Raw genomic sequence first — 19,117 nt, 5'->3', positions numbered from 1 at the left:
TCACTCAGCTCCCACTCACTTATTCTTCGCTCATTTTCCGCTCTGAATCAGTCCAATTATTGTTGCTTGAGGCCAAGTGAGGCCGCAAAAACACGGAGATGTTTGAACTCTTCATTTTCTTTCCTGTTGTCCCCTCCTACAATCATTCCCACCTTTTATCTTCTCTCCATCTTCATCTTTCTTTTTTGCTCAGTTTCGTAAGTGACCCATCTGCAGTTGTGAAAAGGTACATTAGGTATTCGGGAGTTCCCCTTCGGCCATGTGCGTAAGTGCATGAGTGTGTGTGTGTGTTAACAGAAATCGCCTGATGGACTACCTCCCAGGGGGGCTGTCCGTCTGCTTGGCCAATAAAATGCTGCCAATTACTCTGCAGGCCTCGCTGGCAGCCAATCAAATAGAAATGGGAAAGCTTAGAGCTGACGACGGGGTTTTGGGGCACAGCACTTACTTTGCTCTTTGTTAATGCAAAAAAAGAGAGGTGCTGTGGTTGTGGGTGTGTATAGTCTGATACAAGAATTGCTGTCTTCTCCTTTTTCTGTGTGCGTTGTTATAGAACAGATAGAGGAGTGAGAGTGACAGGAGCAGTGGTTTTAGAAACTCAGCAGGGAAATTATTTTTTTGTTATTTTGTTCAATGGTATCCTCCAGTAAGAGTTTAAAGCAGCGTGAGCCTCAACCTGAAACTGTTAATGAAAATCTAAATGTTGTGGATGTGTTTGTTTTGATGGATGCAAGTTTATTGGTGCACATTTTGGTGGGATTCCACAGGGCTCGAATCTGGTGCCTTTCTTTTTCCACTCTCAATACAAACTAACTTCCCCATACATTAGGAAATAGAGGACTGACTTGTAAATTTGTGGCGGAAGAGTTCCACAGTTAAACTGACAGTAGCACTGTTAACTGCTTCCTCTGGCTCTGCAATGCAAGCACAGACGGTGAGATGGTTACAGATCATCTTATTTAACTTTAAAAACAATTTAAGAAAACTCCTGTCTTAAATATATTCCCCTTGTTTTGCTTTCGCTTTTCTTTTAGTACACCCCACATCCCTTTCACTCACCCTTCCCTCCCTGACATTGCTCCTTGCCCCAGCCTCATCTATCTTCCTGCCACTTGCTCCATCCATCCCTCCCTCCCGCCTGCCCTGCTCTGTTTCGTCCTCCATAAAGTAGGTCTCTCAGTGTCAGTGTGTGTCTGTCCGAGGCAGTGATGAATCAGTGACACTGCCAGAGTAGTTAGTGATGACCATAACAGCTGACTGAGGCAACTCTACAGGGAAAATCAGCACATGATGCAGTATTGATTTGCCCCCACATAGAGTACAAGCACAGTGTAATGTGATGAGAGGAAGCATGTCCTTTGTCTGGTGATAAGTTTTAGCCTCTAGCTACATGTTAGCAACATTACATACATTACTAACCAGCTTAGCTAAGCAAAAGGAACAGGCTTCCCGACCCTTATAAGATACCCCTATAACCTACAGTGTATCTTTGCATTAATGTTAATTCTTTAGCTCCTCTGGCTGTGTTTCCCTCTTTAATGTGACTTCAAGGTTGTATTTCCTTACCAGTAAAGGGTTGGCTAATTTAAAACTGCACTGGGCCAAAGTTTTTGACAAGTTAGCTTAAGCCGACAAGAAGTCTGGACTTGTTGACCCTTTTAACAAACACTTTTCCAAGATTTTAGAGGATTGAAAGAAGACCAGAGAACTTCAGGGCCTTTTGAACTTGCCTTAAAGCTTTTTAGAATTATTAGCTGTTGTAAGTTAGCTTAGCGAAGCAAAAAGTCAATATCTGTTAACCCTACCTACCTTCTGTCTTAATGCTAAGCTATGCTTATATTCTGTCCATGGATAAGTATTAAAAAGACATTTCTTAAACAAAAACAAGGAAGAAAGAAAAGTTTATTAGATGTTAAGTTGTTGTTTGTGTTTTGTTTTTTTTTTTGTTTTTTTTTTAATCCAGAAGGTTAACACCATATAGACAGAAAGTATCTTACTTTCTCAAAAGCTACAATGCACATTTAGCTTAACTTAGCATAGCAAAAGTATCATTAGTATAATACAGTAAATATTTTAGCTTAGCACCCCCCACCACCACCAAAATAAATAAACAAATAAATAAATAAATAAAATAAAATAAAAAATACAATAAATGGAGTTGCTGATCTCTACAAAATGAACACACAGCTCATTACGTGTTTTTTAATTTAATTTAATTTAGTTTTTAATTGTGTATTTCTTGGATGTAGTCTTTTCTTATGTCATGCTATATGCTAGGCGAATAATTTCCTGTCTGATACTACATATTGAATGGGGAGGCATTAAAATAAATTGATTCTGAGAATCTGGGCCTATTTTCCAACCCAAAAAAAACCCATCTTGTGGACACTTCTCACCATTATGCCAGCCTGTTTTTTAAACAGTGGATACAGAGGCTGAGTTCAAATTAATGCCTGCAGTTAGCAAAACTCCCATCGCCATCTTTGAAGTAGGGCTGCCTGAGCAAAACTCAATGAGGTAAGTCATATTGCACAGTCTGCTCCGTTTTTGCAAGCATCAGACAGATTGAGCGACATGCCAGAAGTGCTCAGGTTTACTACTTACTACCAGAAACATATTCAGACAGTGTTGCTCATTGTGTTGTAAAAGATAATTATATTCAGCCACCAGTGATCGGTAGGTGAACAAAGAGTAACATCTGTATTTTAATTTTGGAACAATTGCTCAGCGTTGGCTTGGACAATCTGCTCAACAGCAAAATATTTGCTGACTAAGCTGGGCTGATTTGCACTGGAGTCGCATTTTTCATCCATTATTGTGTCTTTTATCGCTATCAGCTTTAAGCTTTCTGATATCATTCCAGAAAACATTACCTTACACAGAGCCCCTTACACGGCTCCACTAATATATGCTGGGTGTTTTGTCCCTGTGTAAACTTGGCCTTTGAGGCCTTTGATTTTTGTTCTGTGTTGTCCTGGGCACTGGGTGTTGTTCCCTTCTGTTTGAGCTGTGGTTTATATTCTGTTGTTTGTGTCTTTGGATTGAACTCAGCGTGGTACGCAGTCCTCTGGCACACAAACACAAACGCTCACATAAGACTGAGAAATTCCTTTTAACTCGTGATTGCATGAGTGTGTGAGCAGTATTTGTGCTTGAAGGTTTGTGTGTGTGTGAGAACATTGTGAATTTCCTCTAATAAGCAACTCCTTAGATTACATCCATGATTTCTCTTTCTCTGCACTGAACTCTCCTCTGAAACGCTTCCATTCCTTAAACCCTTTAATGCGGCTGCACAGTGACAGCCTCGTACAGGATTACTTCATTCACTGCCAAAAAAAGAAAACATGTCTCAACAGGTAATCTTGACAAAGAGGTGTCTTGTTGAAATACTGCACATGTATTCAATAAAGCACTCGCGCTTTCAGGATTGGGCTGTGCAGCGACTCCTAATTCGAGACCTATTTTATTGTGATTAGCACCTTGACTCATCCTGTGGGATTTTTTTCCTCTCTTTTGTGTTTATTCAAAATCCTGCCAAAGTGTTCGGTAGTGCGGATGGAGAGAAAGGCATTAAGGAAGTAGGGGAGGATAATTGAGAAAAGCCGAAAAAGGCACTGGAGGAAGTAAATGAGGGGAAAATGGAGGGCGAGCTGCAGGAAGGATTAGGAAAGCAGGAAAGGTAGGACAGCAGAAATACAGAGATAATGATGATGCTTATAGCCGTTAATGATCATAATGTTGACAATGAAGGCGACTTTCATAATGAGGACTCTATTACAACTGTTCAGGTTATAATGATGGTACCAACAGTTGCTGTACATGTGACAAGTCTGAAATGCACAACATGTCAGATGTGGTGATGGCAGGCGTGATAATGATATAAACAACCAGCAGGGCTGTAGAGTAAGTCAGCAGATTACCTAGAGTGTATTGATTTAAAGGATTGAAATAAAGATGGATAGCACATCTCCTCCTCTTAGGTGAAGCCAAAACACCTCCCACAGTGAGTACTGTTTGAGTCTTACTGCTTGAGTTAGGAAAAATTATACAGTGTCTTAGTTTGAAGCATTCTCTCACAGTTACCCACCCCTAGTACTCACAATTCTTTACACATCTCACTTAGTGTTTTTAGCAGAGTTTAGCACGATGCTAACTAGTAAAAAAACAAGTGCAATTACAGGCAAATAAAAACAAAAAATGCTCAGATGATGCATAGATGACATTTAAAACAGCTTTGATGTCACCTATGTAGAAAGAACATAGGAATAATACCTTAATACCTTATATCTTAGTATCAAAACATTCACACAAACTGCAGACATTTTAAAATATGATTTTTAATATGACAAAAGTTAAAAGAAAAATCCAGTTCTGCAAATAAAACTTGCTTCAAAAATATAAACTAGTGAATCAGAATGATTTTTTCACCCAAGAGGTTTTAGAAAACTCATTTTCCATATACAATCCAATCCTTCTAAATTTCCCTTAATTAGTCCCAAATTGCAGAAAGAGTCTGTAATTTCACATCTAATGTTTCTCCCAGCAGTTTTTTCAAATTTTTCTGCAGAACTGTGTGCATAATGAGTCCATCAGGGCGCTTGTTTGGCTCAGCTTTTAGAGCAAGCGCTACAATGTACAGGCTAAGAGTGATTCCTGGTTGCGATAATTGCTGCACGTCATCATCTTCTCTTTCTTCCCTACATTAGGAGTATTTCTCAAGCTGTAAAATAGGGTAGAACTTTCATATTTAAGCTCATCAATCTCCAGGAAAAAAAAGTCAAATTGAGATAGTTATGAAGACATAGATACATTTTATTCCTCTACTGTCTTGTTAATCACCTATCGACCCTGAAGATTTCCCTTGTGACCGCAAGTGAGGTCCCAACCCGTGGGTTTGTAACCACAGTGATACATCATAAAATAATAAAACTGACCACATTCATTTAAAAAGTGTCAATTTCAACTTTTCGGATGTGTTTCCCCTCCCTTTCTTGTTGTTAGATCCTATTTTGGGGAACATTTTGAAGTCACACTGCAGCTTTAATAACAGCTCATCCGGCTCAGGGTGGACGGGTGAGGTCTCAGGGGGAGTGTCGCAGAATATCAGACCTATTAGAAGAGAAAGGGAGTGGGTGGGAGAGGCCAAGATGGATAGAGGTAGGCGAGAAAAGACAGAGCCCCTGGACAGTCGGTTAACAAACAGGAAGGAAGACGCAGGGAGGAAGATATTGGACTTATTAGAGAGGAGAGGGAAGAGGGTGAGCACACAAACTCGAAAAGAGAGAAGGAGAGGGATGATGTTATTTTGTCAGTGTTTCCCCCGTGGGGGCTCGACTGCTTGTTAAAAAGTCCTGACAGAGGAACCACAGTGGTAACAAACATGCACACCAATACACACTCACAAAGACAGCCACTGCTCCTGTGTGATAAACTTTGAATAGCTCTCTCCTCATGTGTGTGCATTATCTACCAAAATGGACCGCATTCATGCCAGAAATATTCTTCCTCTGTGACGTCAAATGCAGCCTTGTTTAATAATCCTTGCCTCTGTTTGTGTGTGTGTGTGTGTGTGTGTGTGCTCCTGTGAGTAGCTTCTGCACCACTTTAATGCTGCAGTTTCTCTGTAATTATCATCCAACACAAAGAAAGGACGTCTCCCCTCCTCTTTAAGGCCTAGTTATCTATCAACACTCATTCGGCACACACAGTAAAAAACGCACACTCATATCCACAGAGCCATCACTAGATCTGCTGATTGTTTTAAAACTCTCTAATCTCATAAAGACTGAATCTACTTGCAGAGCTTCATAAGAGTGTCGGAGCTGTTGGCAGGAGGCGTTAAACTCAAAAATTGTGCTCTAAGTAAAAGACACTGGTGAAAAAAAAGCTGTTACTGCAATGAGATTTATCTGACGGGAAAATGAAACGTGAGGCGACTTTTGCTAGATTGCATCAATGCAGCATTTTGCAGGTTCATAAGAGTGTGTTTGTGAAGGTAAACTGTTACTTAATAATGGTTTTTACTTTTACAAGTGGACGTAAGCTTTCTACAAAAGCCAAGCAGATTGAAAATGATAAGATATCTGAAAACACAGGAGGGAGGGGTTTCTGAATCAGCAATATGGTTACATATTGAAACTCCTTTTTATTTTTATTTTTTTACATTTTTTATTTATTTTTTAATTTTTTATTTTTAGTTGTAGTTATTTTTAAATGTATTTTTCAAAATATTAAAATAATGATAATAATTATTATTATATTGGTGACATTTGACCAGTCCCAACCCCAACCATGGTTACATTAAATTTCTCCTCCCTATGAAGTGAGAGGACTTTGTCCCAAAGCTTTTAGTCCAGCTGTAGGTGGGACTTCAAACACTGTTAACACTCCATCAGAGCTGTTGTAGCTTATATTATCAATGAGATTACAAGGTTTAGGTTAGATTGTAAGTGCAACATTCCTGCTAACAGAGCCAAAAAGTTCGGGGATTCTTTTTTTCAGAAGAATAATACAGTCCTCTCAAAACAACACTGGGCAAATATTTGTCACCCATTATTTTCTAACAGTGTTGCAGAATGTCAGGCTGATGCCATCTTAAACAGTTATCTCATCAGAAAAACCTTATCCTGAGGAGTTTGGGTCCAGGACAAGTGGCAACCTCCACTCTAAGAATAAGAGACAATGTGGAAGTGCTAAAATCTGCTATTTCTCGAGTGTCCTCTTGAGGCTGGCTCTGGACGTACCGGAAGTCACACACCAAGCCAAAAAAAGGTGTTTTCAAATCAGAAATTAACCTATTTACAGCCTGGTTCAAAAAACGTCTCCTGTCCGAGTCGCTAATTTTACTATCGGCACACACTGTACAGGGATGAATTTTTTTCTAACTCAGCCATTCAGAGGATATAAAGAACGCAAGCTCACCCAATCAGAGGCACAGCTCAGGGTCACGTGACTGACAGGCGCCCTATAGCTTTATGTGAAGCCCTTGCCACAACAAATATGGCTACTATACACTATACTGCGTCCATGTTTTATACAGTCTATGGTCCAGGAGCACTAACTTTCTTTCTTTCTTTTTTCCCTCAGTGTTTACATCTTTAAGGCATGCTTTTAGTTTATTTCACAGATTGGTTTCTTCTGGCTTCTTTGACAGATACATCTGAGTGCTAGCTGCATAAAGCAAAGATCTATGGAGTGTTTGATCATAATAGTGGTAGAGAAAGCATATATCAAAAAGAAAAGAACTGGTCCAAGCTCTGAGCCTTGTGTAACTCCTCATCAAACCCATGTGTGCACAGAGGATGAACAAACAGGTGGTTCATATACACCACATTAACCTCTCTGCATGCTTCAAATACATTATAACCACCATAATATATTCAGTTTAATTAAATCAAGTCTATACAGGAGTGGTTCCTGGCTAAGTTCTGTGTCACCCCTCCAACTGAGTTATTCGTAAACGTTTTTTATGAGTTTAAAATCCTTATTTTAACTATCTCTTCTGCTCTGTCTGAATTTTAGGATAATAAACACAGAAGATAATTTCTTGATGGGGAATAAACATGCTCCTCTCTCCTCTCACCTTCTCTCAATACAGCTGATAACATCATTTCCTCTACAGAGGATCACTTTAATGATGTCTGACTTATTTGGCAAACCTATACGGTAGAATATCAGCTGTAAAATATATTAAATTGGTTTAATACCCATTTCTTCAATCTAGTAAACATCCCACTCCTCGCTCAGAGCAAAAAATTCCTCATCTGCTGCCTCATAATATCCTCCTCTAAGATGCTCAGTGGGAGGCAGGAGTGAGCAGGGCTGGTCTGTGAACTGTAACTTTTTGAACTTTTAAGTTTGTGTTAACACATTTGACTCTTGAGTGGGGATGTTTTGCAACCATTAGTTCCAGTACAACTCCAGTACCTTCAGGCTGGTGTCTTGGTTGAGCTGCAGAGTCAAACCTGTGCATCCCCAAAGAGAGAATTTCAACGCCAAAGTCTAGTCATACTCAATAACCACAATCAATACAAATATCCATTTTAAACAGGAGTCTTTTGTTCAGATTTGAGCAGCAGATGAATCAATTATTCATCTTTTAAAGCAGAAAGGACTAGGAATTGCAAAAATGCTTTATTCATGTGACGTTTGTTTGCCCTTTTCCCAAAATATCATGCCTCTAAACGTCATCATCCAGAAGAGAAACCCAGCTCACCAATAAGAGGGAGTGCTACTACTCTTTATTTCATATTTCTTTTTAATTTCCTGTCAAACAAAATGTTGGCCAGCCACAAACCTCACTCTGGTTAAAGCCAGCGTTTATATCTGCGCTCTCTGTGCTTTTATTTTGTGGCTTTGGTTGTAGTGACTCTTATCTGGCGTCGGCTGTCTACTTGGCGCTTCACTTGGTTTCCACAGACATTTCAAGCTTCTCTGTGATGCCGCGGCTATTTTTAAAGCTGTCTGTTTATATTTAGTAACCGGCCACCAAGGAATTTTTGTCACATCAGTGTGTTTCTCCTCCAGTGGACGCTGCAGAGCTGCTAAAGCCAAGAGATGAGAGGGTATCCGGGTGCATGGGACAAATATACGCATGCATGTGAATAATGAAGCCTCTCTAACTTCATCTACATTCATGTGTTTAAATTTTTTTATTGCACGTCTGTGTTGTCAGTGCAGACGGTGGATGATGCTATCAGCAGCAGAGGATATGAGGACTACTATTTATAACTTGCCTCTATCTCAACTTAGACACTCTGTCCCGCCCCGAGGGCCAGGTACATGTTTGTGTGTGTGTGCGTCACTGCGTTTGCGCCTCTGATTGTGGGAAATTTGGGAGACTTTGAATGTGATAGATGGAGCACGAGGCTCAGGGATGTGAATGACTAACTGCATGTGTCTGAGAGTGTGTGTGCAGCCAGCTGAAGGTGTGACTGTGGAGAAGAGACATGTCACACTTGACAGGGGTGAAATGAGAGGATGTGATGCTCACCGTCCCAATTAGAGACAATCATACGCTGCTTAGTCCCTCTTTTACTTTCTTCTCCTCCGTTCCATTCTTCCTCTTCTGTTCTCTAAGAATTAAAATCTAATTTATCCGTCTATGATTTCCTCTTTTTGGATATTTCTTGGCTCAAATTCTTTCTCATCGTCTGTCATTGCTTCTACTGATGTAGACATATTTACTGCACAGAGGAGAATGATTCATTTGTGCATTTGTTATCAGTCATTGTTTCAGTGTTTTGTCAGGCTCAAATCACTCATTATGTTACTGGAATTCTCAACTTGATTAAACTATTCATAAAGCATCTGATCATGTGTTTGCAGCTGACAAATATTATGTAAACTTGTCACAGCAGGAGCCACATGCTAGCCATGGGTGTGCGTCATAAATGCTCTGACAGCAGCTCTGCTCTCCTGGTTATTACGTATTGTAAGACCTCATAACCATCTGCTCTCTTTTTCCTGTTTATCACTCAGTGACAAACTAAAAATGTAAACAATATGACACTGAGAGATGAGTTTATTGGTGTAAAAACTACTTTATTTTGTTTTTCCCCTGTCAGAGAAATCTGACTGACACTCAGACATCAAATGACAGACTCTGGGCTGAAGTGTGATCGGCTCCTCTCTGTCTCAGCAGGAGGGTGTGAACACAGAGAGGGAGGTGAGGTTTGATTCAGAGCTATGTTGTCACTCAAGTGTTCGATAGAGGCGCCTCTGGTCTCATTTTGAGACAGAAAACCAGAGCCTGCAGCAGAGTTTTTAATCATGGGGATGTGCAAAGAAGATAATTCAGCCCAGGTCCCTTCAGCGCAGGCTCCACATATTTTTTGTATTAAGAAAATAACAATAAAACACAAGAAAAACTCTTAAAAGTGATATTTCCACAAATGTTCCCAAGGGATTCTGCCACTTTCCTCTCCTCTGTTTACTCAGTGGCCGGCCCTTTGCTCGTCACAGCCTCTGAATATTGCAGAGAGTGTGGGAGTATCGGCCGGCGCTGTGATGAGGACAGGAAGTGACACGTCTTATAGCCTGACCTCCCTCCTGTCCCACCCTGCCTGAGCCCTGCTTCAGTTTCTACCCCATTAGAACTCTGTCTCTCTCTCTTACACACACACACACACACACACGCACACACACACACGCACACACACACGCACACACACACACACACACACACACACACACACACACACACACACACACACACACACACACACACACACACACACACACAGCCTCTGAGGAGCACTTAAGTGTGAATATCCACTGTACCATCCCCACATGTAGATACGATACCATTAAAGAGCCCTCTGGAGTCCTCATATAGGGGAAAAGACATGCGTACACACAATCACACGGATAATTCAAACATTGAGACACACATAATTCAGAGTGGATCAACAAAATGGAAGAGGAAAAGCTAGGTCATGCATGTGGAGATGAAATACATACAGAGTGCTGATACTGTTGCATCCCACTGCAACCCTGCCTGCTTTGCTCTTCTATTTGCTCCCCAATGCTTTCTGCACTCAGCTCTGTACACAGTCTGTGACGCTTTAGTGTCCAAACATTAAAACCAATGTTTCTAACACTGATGGATTTCATTTGTGGTATTGCATAGAAGGGGCTCTACTACGTACACAGGGGGCGCCAAAGTTTCTCACTGGAGATTTTATTAGCATTATTTCAACATATTCTGGATTATTGTGATGTATAGAATAGAATTGAACTTTATTGTCATTGTAACAAGTACAACGAAATTGAAGTCACAGCAGCAATCAAGAAAACAAAAGTAAGAAAGTGTATAGAAAGTGCAAAAAGGTCCATAAGAAAATAAATGATGACAGCGTCCATCATTCTTCAGTTCAGCCAGCCCCCACCCCCACCCCCACAGGGTCCAGGACTGAGCTTCTTCAGTCATGCTCCATCTCTGTCTCCTGGATCCTATCTGCTCACAGCAGGTGAAGCTCTTCCAACATGGTGTTGGTGTCTGATGTCAGCTCCATTAGCCATGTCTGTAAATAGCATGATGCTACTCTGCCCTCTGGTATTCCCTCTGTTGCTGGGTTAGCATGGCTAGCTCGTTAATCTTATTGGAGATAGATCTTACGTTCCCAATAACGATGAATGCAAGGACAGGTTGATGTCGTCACTTCTTAGCTCACACCTGAGAACCAGCACGTCGTCCTCACCTCCTTTTCCTCACCTTGTGGGAAACATCAGGCCTTACACTAGTTAGCACTGACATGCTACAGGCTGCAAACAGCTGAGTTCACATGTAAACAATCCAGCCATGGTTACATGTTGGATCTCCAGACAAACACAGGAGAAAAAATAGTAAAATTATCGCTGAAGTCACAAAAAGTTTGGTGTCCATGACCAACAAATGAGCCATACAAAGTAATGACCCACTCCAAATACAAAGATTACGAAAAAGAGACGAAAAAATTTCAAGAAACGGACAAAGAACAGAGAGCTGCTTCTTCATTTTCATTTGCCAAAAAGATATATTATTACATATCTTACTAAAAAAAAAAATCATTCAAGTTCCTCTCCAGTAGGAGTACTTTTTGCTTTGCTTCCTGTTCTTTGTTCAATTTTTACATTTACTGCAACCCACCAAAAAACACAAAGACAAATCTGTTGTTTGTGTAAACCCATCTGAGTCTCATATCATAGTCATATGCTCATCAGTATAATGATTTGTTTGTTTGAGCTTCCTTTGGCACACATGGCAATGATCTTCTTAAAAACACAGTGCAAGAAGAAACATGCTCCAAAAAACTATAAAGATATTTCTCGATGAGGCCCATATTACAAGGGGGGTTTCCATCAATGTTAACAAAACAATTCGCTTTCTAAATGGTTATTAATTCAACACCTATTTGGCCAAAAGGTTCAACAAGGTGTGTTTTAAACCAGACTTTTTGGTGATTAATTGTAGCGTCCAGGCTAATTCTAAGCACCATTACGTCTCAAAGTAGCCCCCGGCATCACGACTGCTGCTTCATCACACACACCAACACAACAACCCTGTTTTTTTCTGCCTTGGTCGCACTGTGGATTAATTCAAGGCTAAAGGCAGTGTGTGTGCATGTGTGTGTTTGTGTGAAGTGTGTGGGTTTTATGTGTGTCAGTGTACTTGTTCGTTTTTAAGGCAGGTGTGATTCTGCAAAGTGACACCGAATGAAATTCTTTTGTCTTCATTTACCTCATATTGCTCACGCCAACCTTTTTGTCCTGACTTTTCTTTCCAAACGTGTGTGTGTGTCTGTGTTCAAGCTGTCAGGTTGCAGCTTGAACACACCCTCACACATGGGAAATGTTCAGACAACGCACCCACCTGCAAGTCCGTCACAATTAGAGCGCCAAAGACGAGCAGTGTGAACTCTCTGACATCTCAAGGATACAGAAATCCAACAAATCCTACAAATAACAGCCAAAGACAAAAGAGACACTGCACCTCTGTCATCCTGAACTTACACTTCCTCTTCTTTCACTTTACTTTATTCAATAACCCGGACCATGATGCATTGCACCCTCCTTAATAAATGAAACATTAATTTGTCCACCTGCTCGTCTGCTTTGTCCAAGCCTCATGTCTCAGTTTGGCTGAAATTAAGTGGCAAATGATTCAGAGTCAGGTTTAATGGAGTGGATATGTGTGAGTCAGAGTGAATGTAGTCCCCATCTCCACCCAGAACCAGGCCCACAGAGTTCTGCAGCCTGCTTGTACCGCACCAATCCAATTTGGGCTTAATTGAATTGTTCTGAGCCCCTCATCCATATATTTCCTCTGCAAGAAGCTTATTACTCTCGATCTGTGTGGGTTTGTGTGTGTGTGTGTGTGTGTGTGTGTGTGTGTGTGTGTGTGTGTGTGTGTGTGTGTGTGTGTGTGTGTCTGTGTGTGTCTGTGTGTGTGTGTGTCTGTGTGTGTGTGTGTGTGTGTGTGTGTGTGTGTGTGTGTGTGTGTGTGCTTGTACTTGTATTGTGCCAAAGTTTAAATGCTCTAAAGCTGATTGATATTGCTGAGATGCAGTTTGAATTAGCTGTCGGACTAATAAGGGAAGCGAGGCAAAAATCCAAATAAATCTTCAACTAAATCTCTTTTTCCCTTTCCTGTTTCTTCTCCTTCCATCTTTCTCTCCTCTCTCTTCCTCTCAGGATGTGAAGTCAACTTTCTTCCAGTTTGGTGCCTCCATCCAGCAGGAGGCTCTTCTCATGCTCAACATCATGGAGGAGTACGACTGGCACATCTTCTCCATCGTCACGTCGAAGTTCCCCGGGTACCAGGAGTTCATCAACATCCTCAAGACGACTGTGGACAACAGGTGGGGAAATAAGCGCTCAGACGGCCTCATACTCGTCTAAAAGTTTCACTTTATTTGTTTCCGATGATCAATTGGGATACAATTTGGAAGCAGTCAAAATAAAAAGCTCTGTGCTAACATTAGCATACTAAAGTCTTCTTGACACAATGCTGTTTCATGAGTTTTGGTCAAAAATCAAAGTCTTACACATTTTACTCAAAACATCAACTTCACTTAAACCTTGCGCTGCAATAACTGAAATAAAGTCTTTTTAAAGTTAATATGAGCTTCATTCGCCTGGCAAAACCGAGAAAATGTCTTATTTCAAGATGTTCTACAAACATAATGCCTCATTTCCTTGTACCAGCTGAAAATGTCAGTGAGGTAAGACAAGTTCACCTGTTTATTTTCTTGTGTGAAAACATTATTCTTTATTCTTATTTCAAGAAACTAAACAAGTACAGCTTATATTTTAAAAGAGGACAAAAACAAATTACTGTTGTAAATCACCTTTTTATAACAGGTGCAGTTTCTGCTCTTAGATATCAGCTCTGTTCATGTTTGGAACATTTTTTACCATGAAGAAAAAAGCTTTTATTTACTGTATTGCAGTCGCTGAATAACTGTGGAGATCATTGTTCCCAGTGAATTATATCCAAATGCGATAAAGTTTGCAGCGAAGCAAACTCGAGATAACAACACTTTAAGTATGTGTCTCGAATAACAAATCGGCTCTTAACCTCGATATTCTCTCCAATCCCTTTACCCCATTTTCTCCCTAATCTCCATTATCGCTGCAGATTCCCCTAAATAAGGCAGATTTACTTTACACAGTTACTGCACCAAATGTGTCTGGTGTTGTGGTTTTCTTCCCCCACACTTCTACAGTGCAAACTTCAGAGGCAGCCACTCTGAAAGTGTTCATCAGCATTCTTAAAATGAAAGTAGATGACAGGTGGGTTTACTACACATGTGGTTTGGCTGTTTGCCGCACCTTTAGGTTATTTTGACTGATGCTGGAGCTCTCTGCAGAGAGAAAGAGAAAAAAAACTACAGAAGAGACCAGCAGGCCATAATTCTTGGCAAAAAATGTCAAATTAATGATGCATGTACAGCAGTGTTGGGATGTTGGCAGGGTCTGGAGCCTGTACCTGTGATAGATTAAGGACCAAGTGTGAAGGGTCTTTTTTCATTAGCAGTTACTCTTTATGTCCAACCAACAGCAGCTCAGAAACTCCTGAGCCTTTTCTCTATTTAGCGAAACAGGTAATTTTTATTGTGCTAACAGAAGATAACAGGTAGTTTAATGGCTTATTAAATGAAAGCAGTGATCTGTCCTTAAAACAGGTGTTCCTGTCAGAAAATAACTTAAATGTTAAAAATTATGACCAAGGACAATGTGTATACTGAACCTTATATTTTACAAAGCTGGTTAGTTCCCAAAAAAGAGCAGAAGGCAAAGTCAGAAGGTCCTGCTGCTGCTAAATTTCATTAGTATGAAGTGAAATCTTAAAGCTGTTGTTTCTTTTTGTTGCTTAAGACAGAGTCCTCTGAAGTCATATTCTGGGCTTGTTGTCTCCTCCAGATGTGAGCTGAGGCCTGTTGTCACACATATTTAACCCACTATTAGCCATGAGGTATCTACATCTACTCCATTCAAATGGATTGAACATTTCTACAAAGCTAATTAGAATAACATCCCAATTTCAATACCTAAGAGGAGTAATGCTGACCTTTATGCTGAAGCTCGAGCCATAAATATCTATTTTGGCTCTAGAAATAATCATAAAGCCTATTATCTGCCATTAACTGTTGTTGAATTCCTTTGATGAGGCACAGCTTTGATCACATTTGGGCAAGCAGTTTGGACATCAATGAACTTTCATCATTTCCTATGGAAAATTGGACCCGTCAGTTTAGGGAGGCCAGATTAGCTTATCAATGGAATGTATGAGTGTGTTGGAGCAAACATGAAACACAAGCCAAAAGGTTTGACAGATAAGGGTCGTTTTCTTTTCCTGAATAAACACACCAAATCCACTCATATTCCCCCCACTGCTGATTGATCTGCTTGTGAAAAGTGTGAAGGAGAGAAGAAATCAATGTGTGGACAGCTTAAAATTTATATGATGGAGCAAACATGTGAGAACACAGAGGATTGTTTTGTTTATTGATGTGGAGTTTTTCTGGGGAAAAAACAAAACAAAACAAGATGAATCATAAGAATATTATCATTAAAATTTGCAACATAACAAGATGATGAATATTAAAACCAGAGGAGACAGCTGCTGAAGTCAGAAAATAGCCAATAGCAGCAATTGGCTAATTTTTGAGTTTTCTTCAGCTCCCAAGCTTTGATGACTCTTCCCTAAGAAATGGCTTTAATCTTTAGCTATCTTTTTGCAGTGCTCTATGATAGTATACGAAAGATGGGTATATCTGAAAGCTAATGGACCATTTATTATAATGTTTAAAAAAGTGTTGTACCTCTCCCTTTGAATTCTAAAATTTACAACAGAAATGTCAGCGCACCTCCTATTGGCAAGGAAGTGTCAGGATGCTAATGTTAGGTGTTACTCTTGAGTTCAAGTGTATCATTATCATTATTATTATTATTATTTTTACCAGATCTATGCCCATTTTTCATACCACAGTCTCACAACTTTGCAAGTTAGTGTTAGCGTAATTCTAGCCAAGCAAGACAGTACCTGGATGCTAGTGTTAGCTGTTGCCAGGCAGCTTATTGTTAATTAGCTTTGTTGTGTTTGAAAGTAAAGGTTATTTTTTGCCTTTTTAACAGTTTTGCAAGATAATGCTAGCATTTTGACCCATCTTAATCTATGCTAGCAGGGAAGTGGCTGGATGCCAATGTTTGCTGTTTCTTGGTAGCTAATGTGTAATCCAATGTGTCTATCTCTTCTTAAGGAGTTAGCATTTGAAAGTATTCTAGCTAACAGTAACACTAGCTTAAAAAAGCATTTAATTCTTACTCTGCCCATTTTTTGAAAGAAGTTAATTGTGAAGCATGAAGTGAGCCCTCTATAATTTAGTTGTTTATCTAATGTAGAGCCCTCTTGTCCTAAATCAAAGCGTTTAAGCTGCCCAGCCTTAGCGTGATGTAGGATTACAGAATTCAGCAGAGCATTTCTAAAATGTAAAACAAAACATCTATCTTTAGCCACATGGCTGCGCAGGAGCAATACAATATTAATGCAGCTATTTTGGTCCAACAAAAGGTGCAACACAAACTGTTCTCCATGCTGATGGCAGCAATATTTTCTGAAAACAGTTGTCACCAATTAACTCATTCTCCAAATGCACAGTGCTGCTCATTCACAAAAACTATTTGTTCTCATTGTCCTCTAGTCGTGTGGGCTGGAACCTGCTGATTGTCATTATACTTTAACATTTGCATCCATTTAGCCTTAATGTGTTTCCCCTGACAATAAGCACTCTACACCTATTAGCATTCACGTTGCACTCAACAATGATATCAATTATAATGGATAATTACGATTGCCCTTGCCAGCACCTGAGCAAAGTTAATAGTCTATTAGTTAAATATTAACATCTCACTCCTGTCCTTGTTATCCCTCCTTTAGTTTTGTGGGATGGGACCTGCAGAATATTATCGTTCTGGACGCTGTGGAAGAAGACAGCCGCTCTCAGATCATGCTCAAGAAGGTCCAGTCCCCGGTGGTCCTGCTGTACTGCTCCAAGGACGAGGCAGTTTACATCCTGGAGGAGGCCCGCTCTCTGGGGCTCACTGGATTCGGATACATCTGGATCGTGCCGTCCATCACAACAGGGAACCCAGAGATAACGCCCGAAGAGTTTCCGTCAGGGATGATTTCTGTTTCGTATGATGACTGGGACTACCCGTTGGAGGCTCGTGTCCGGGATGGTCTGGGGATCATAACGTCAGCCGCAGCAGCCATGTTGGAGGAGTATGGTGACATCCCTGAAGCCAAGACATCCTGCTATGGTCAGATGGAGAAGACAAGCAAGCTGCCACCCAGTGCGCTACACAAGTAAGTAAAAATTGTGTTTGTTTGGGTGTAATTATCTGTAAAAAAAACACATGAAATATGCATTTTCAAAGAGAGGAAAAACATAAACAGCTTGCTGTTCTTCAGGGTTTGTGTATTTCTATAACATCAAGGGAGGAAGTGTTTGTTTGAATGCATGACTTACTGCAATGTTTGTCTGTTTGTTTCTACCTTTGTCCTCCGTAATTAGATACTCTCTCCAAGTTTCCACCAAGTTTATGCTGAAGACCGAGTCAGAAAAAAAAGGTGCAATTACTGGATAGAGGAGCAAGGGGCTGAAAGAGCGAGCAAAGAGAATACAGGAAGTGTAAGAGTAAGAGAGAGAAGATGGGCTGAATGGGAGGCAGTTTGTGAAGAAACAGGGAAGAGGGAGGAAATTGAGACTGGGGGTAACAGCGGGTGGCTGCTACAAATGAGTGCTCTCCAAAATTGAAGAGCTCCTTGATGCGTCCTTCTGTTCCTCTTCTCATTTATTCATCCCGCAGCTCATTCACCCTCTTCGGCTCTCTTTCCTCTCCCATCATGTGCTCGCTCCCCGGCAGCCAGTGGGAGATGTCGCAGGTCTTGCCAGCTCTGTCTGGCTCTCCATCTGGTAGGGGGGGAGATGCATACAACCTGTGTTTACATCCCATTGTTTTTCTTTCTTTTTTTGAAATAAATGACGTGTGAAAATATAACCCAAAAGAGTTGGACGTCAAAACTGATTCCAAAAACGCCATCTTTCTCTATTCATGTTGTAATTTAGAAGCTCATATAGAGAAAAATTCTGCTCATGAAAACATATAGAAGAATATTTTTCAACAATCTGCTCCAGCTTTTATGAAGAAAAATAAGAGTTAATAAAATGAATGGACACCAATTTACAGCTGGGAGCAGACCCTGTGTGTAAACCTCCTCATAACCGTGACTGTCCAATAAGCAAAGATGTACTTCCTGAGATCAGGAGGCTTTACTTTTACCTGTCCATGTTGTATTATATTATTCCAACAATTGCTTGTAAACTTTTTATCAAGTATTCACAGCAGTATTTTTTTATAAAAATGTCTGGTTGTTTTACAAGCCCTGAGGTTTTTTAGATTTTTATTCCACCTGTGTGTGTTTTTATGCCTTCACGTTTCTCCTTTCCTTTTTTATGTGCTAATACAGAAAGCTGGGAAGCAGTTTCTCGGTAAAAAAACGAGAGGCTAGAAAAAATTATAGCAGTGCTGAAAAAAGATCAGAATGAGCACTGGGAACTGTAGTTTTTGAGTGGAAACAGTCTTTATAATTGGGTAATTAGGCACCTGTTTTTCCTTCTTTTGAGCTATACTAGCCTCAAATCCTTGACACTTTCCACTCTTTCTTTTTTGTCAAAAACTTGACTTGGTTGGTTTAAAGTTTCTTTAACTGGAAATCAAAGCACAAGATTTTCACGAGATCTTAATAAGACATGCAGAATTGAGATTGTCATCCCAAAGGGATCTCCTAACTGGTCCATGACACTCAGCAGGGGTGGGCCTCAAACCTCAAGTCCTCCTGTTGTTAATCTCACAGCAGGCCCCCACCCATTGGCTGACCAATCAGAGGTAAGGAGGTTTGTGGAGCAGGGAGGCTTAAAGAGACAGCAGCTAGCAAAGTGTTTCTCACAGAGGATGAACTAAGGGTTTTTTAAAACATTAGTGTTAGACGAATAGGGATTTTATTGAGCTTTCAATCATCATTTCAGACAAGTTTTCACAACCCTTCAATGCTTTGATGAAAAACCATTTT

General features: G+C 40.3%; 1 protein-coding gene across 4 annotated transcripts in view; it reads left to right on the top strand.

Annotated features, from left to right (window-relative positions):
- Positions 1-19,117, top strand: part of grin2aa (glutamate receptor, ionotropic, N-methyl D-aspartate 2A, a) — a 176,062-nt gene that overhangs the window by 107,812 nt on the left and 49,133 nt on the right. For all 4 annotated transcript variants that reach the window (XM_074695980.1, XM_074695979.1, XM_074695981.1 and 1 more), the window contains 2 exons: positions 13,174-13,340; positions 16,922-17,350. In XM_074695980.1, the coding sequence (XP_074552081.1) occupies positions 13,174-13,340; positions 16,922-17,350 (596 nt within the window). The remainder of the gene's footprint in view (positions 1-13,173; positions 13,341-16,921; positions 17,351-19,117) is intronic.

The sequence above is a fragment of the Halichoeres trimaculatus genome, unplaced genomic scaffold, assembly GCF_033239565.1.
Source record: "Halichoeres trimaculatus isolate MK-OKI-2021-1 unplaced genomic scaffold, fHalTri1.1 fHalTri1_scaffold_20, whole genome shotgun sequence".
NCBI classification, from domain to species: Eukaryota; Metazoa; Chordata; class Actinopteri; order Labriformes; family Labridae; genus Halichoeres; species Halichoeres trimaculatus.
This window is presented reverse-complemented; position numbering and strand designations above follow the sequence as displayed.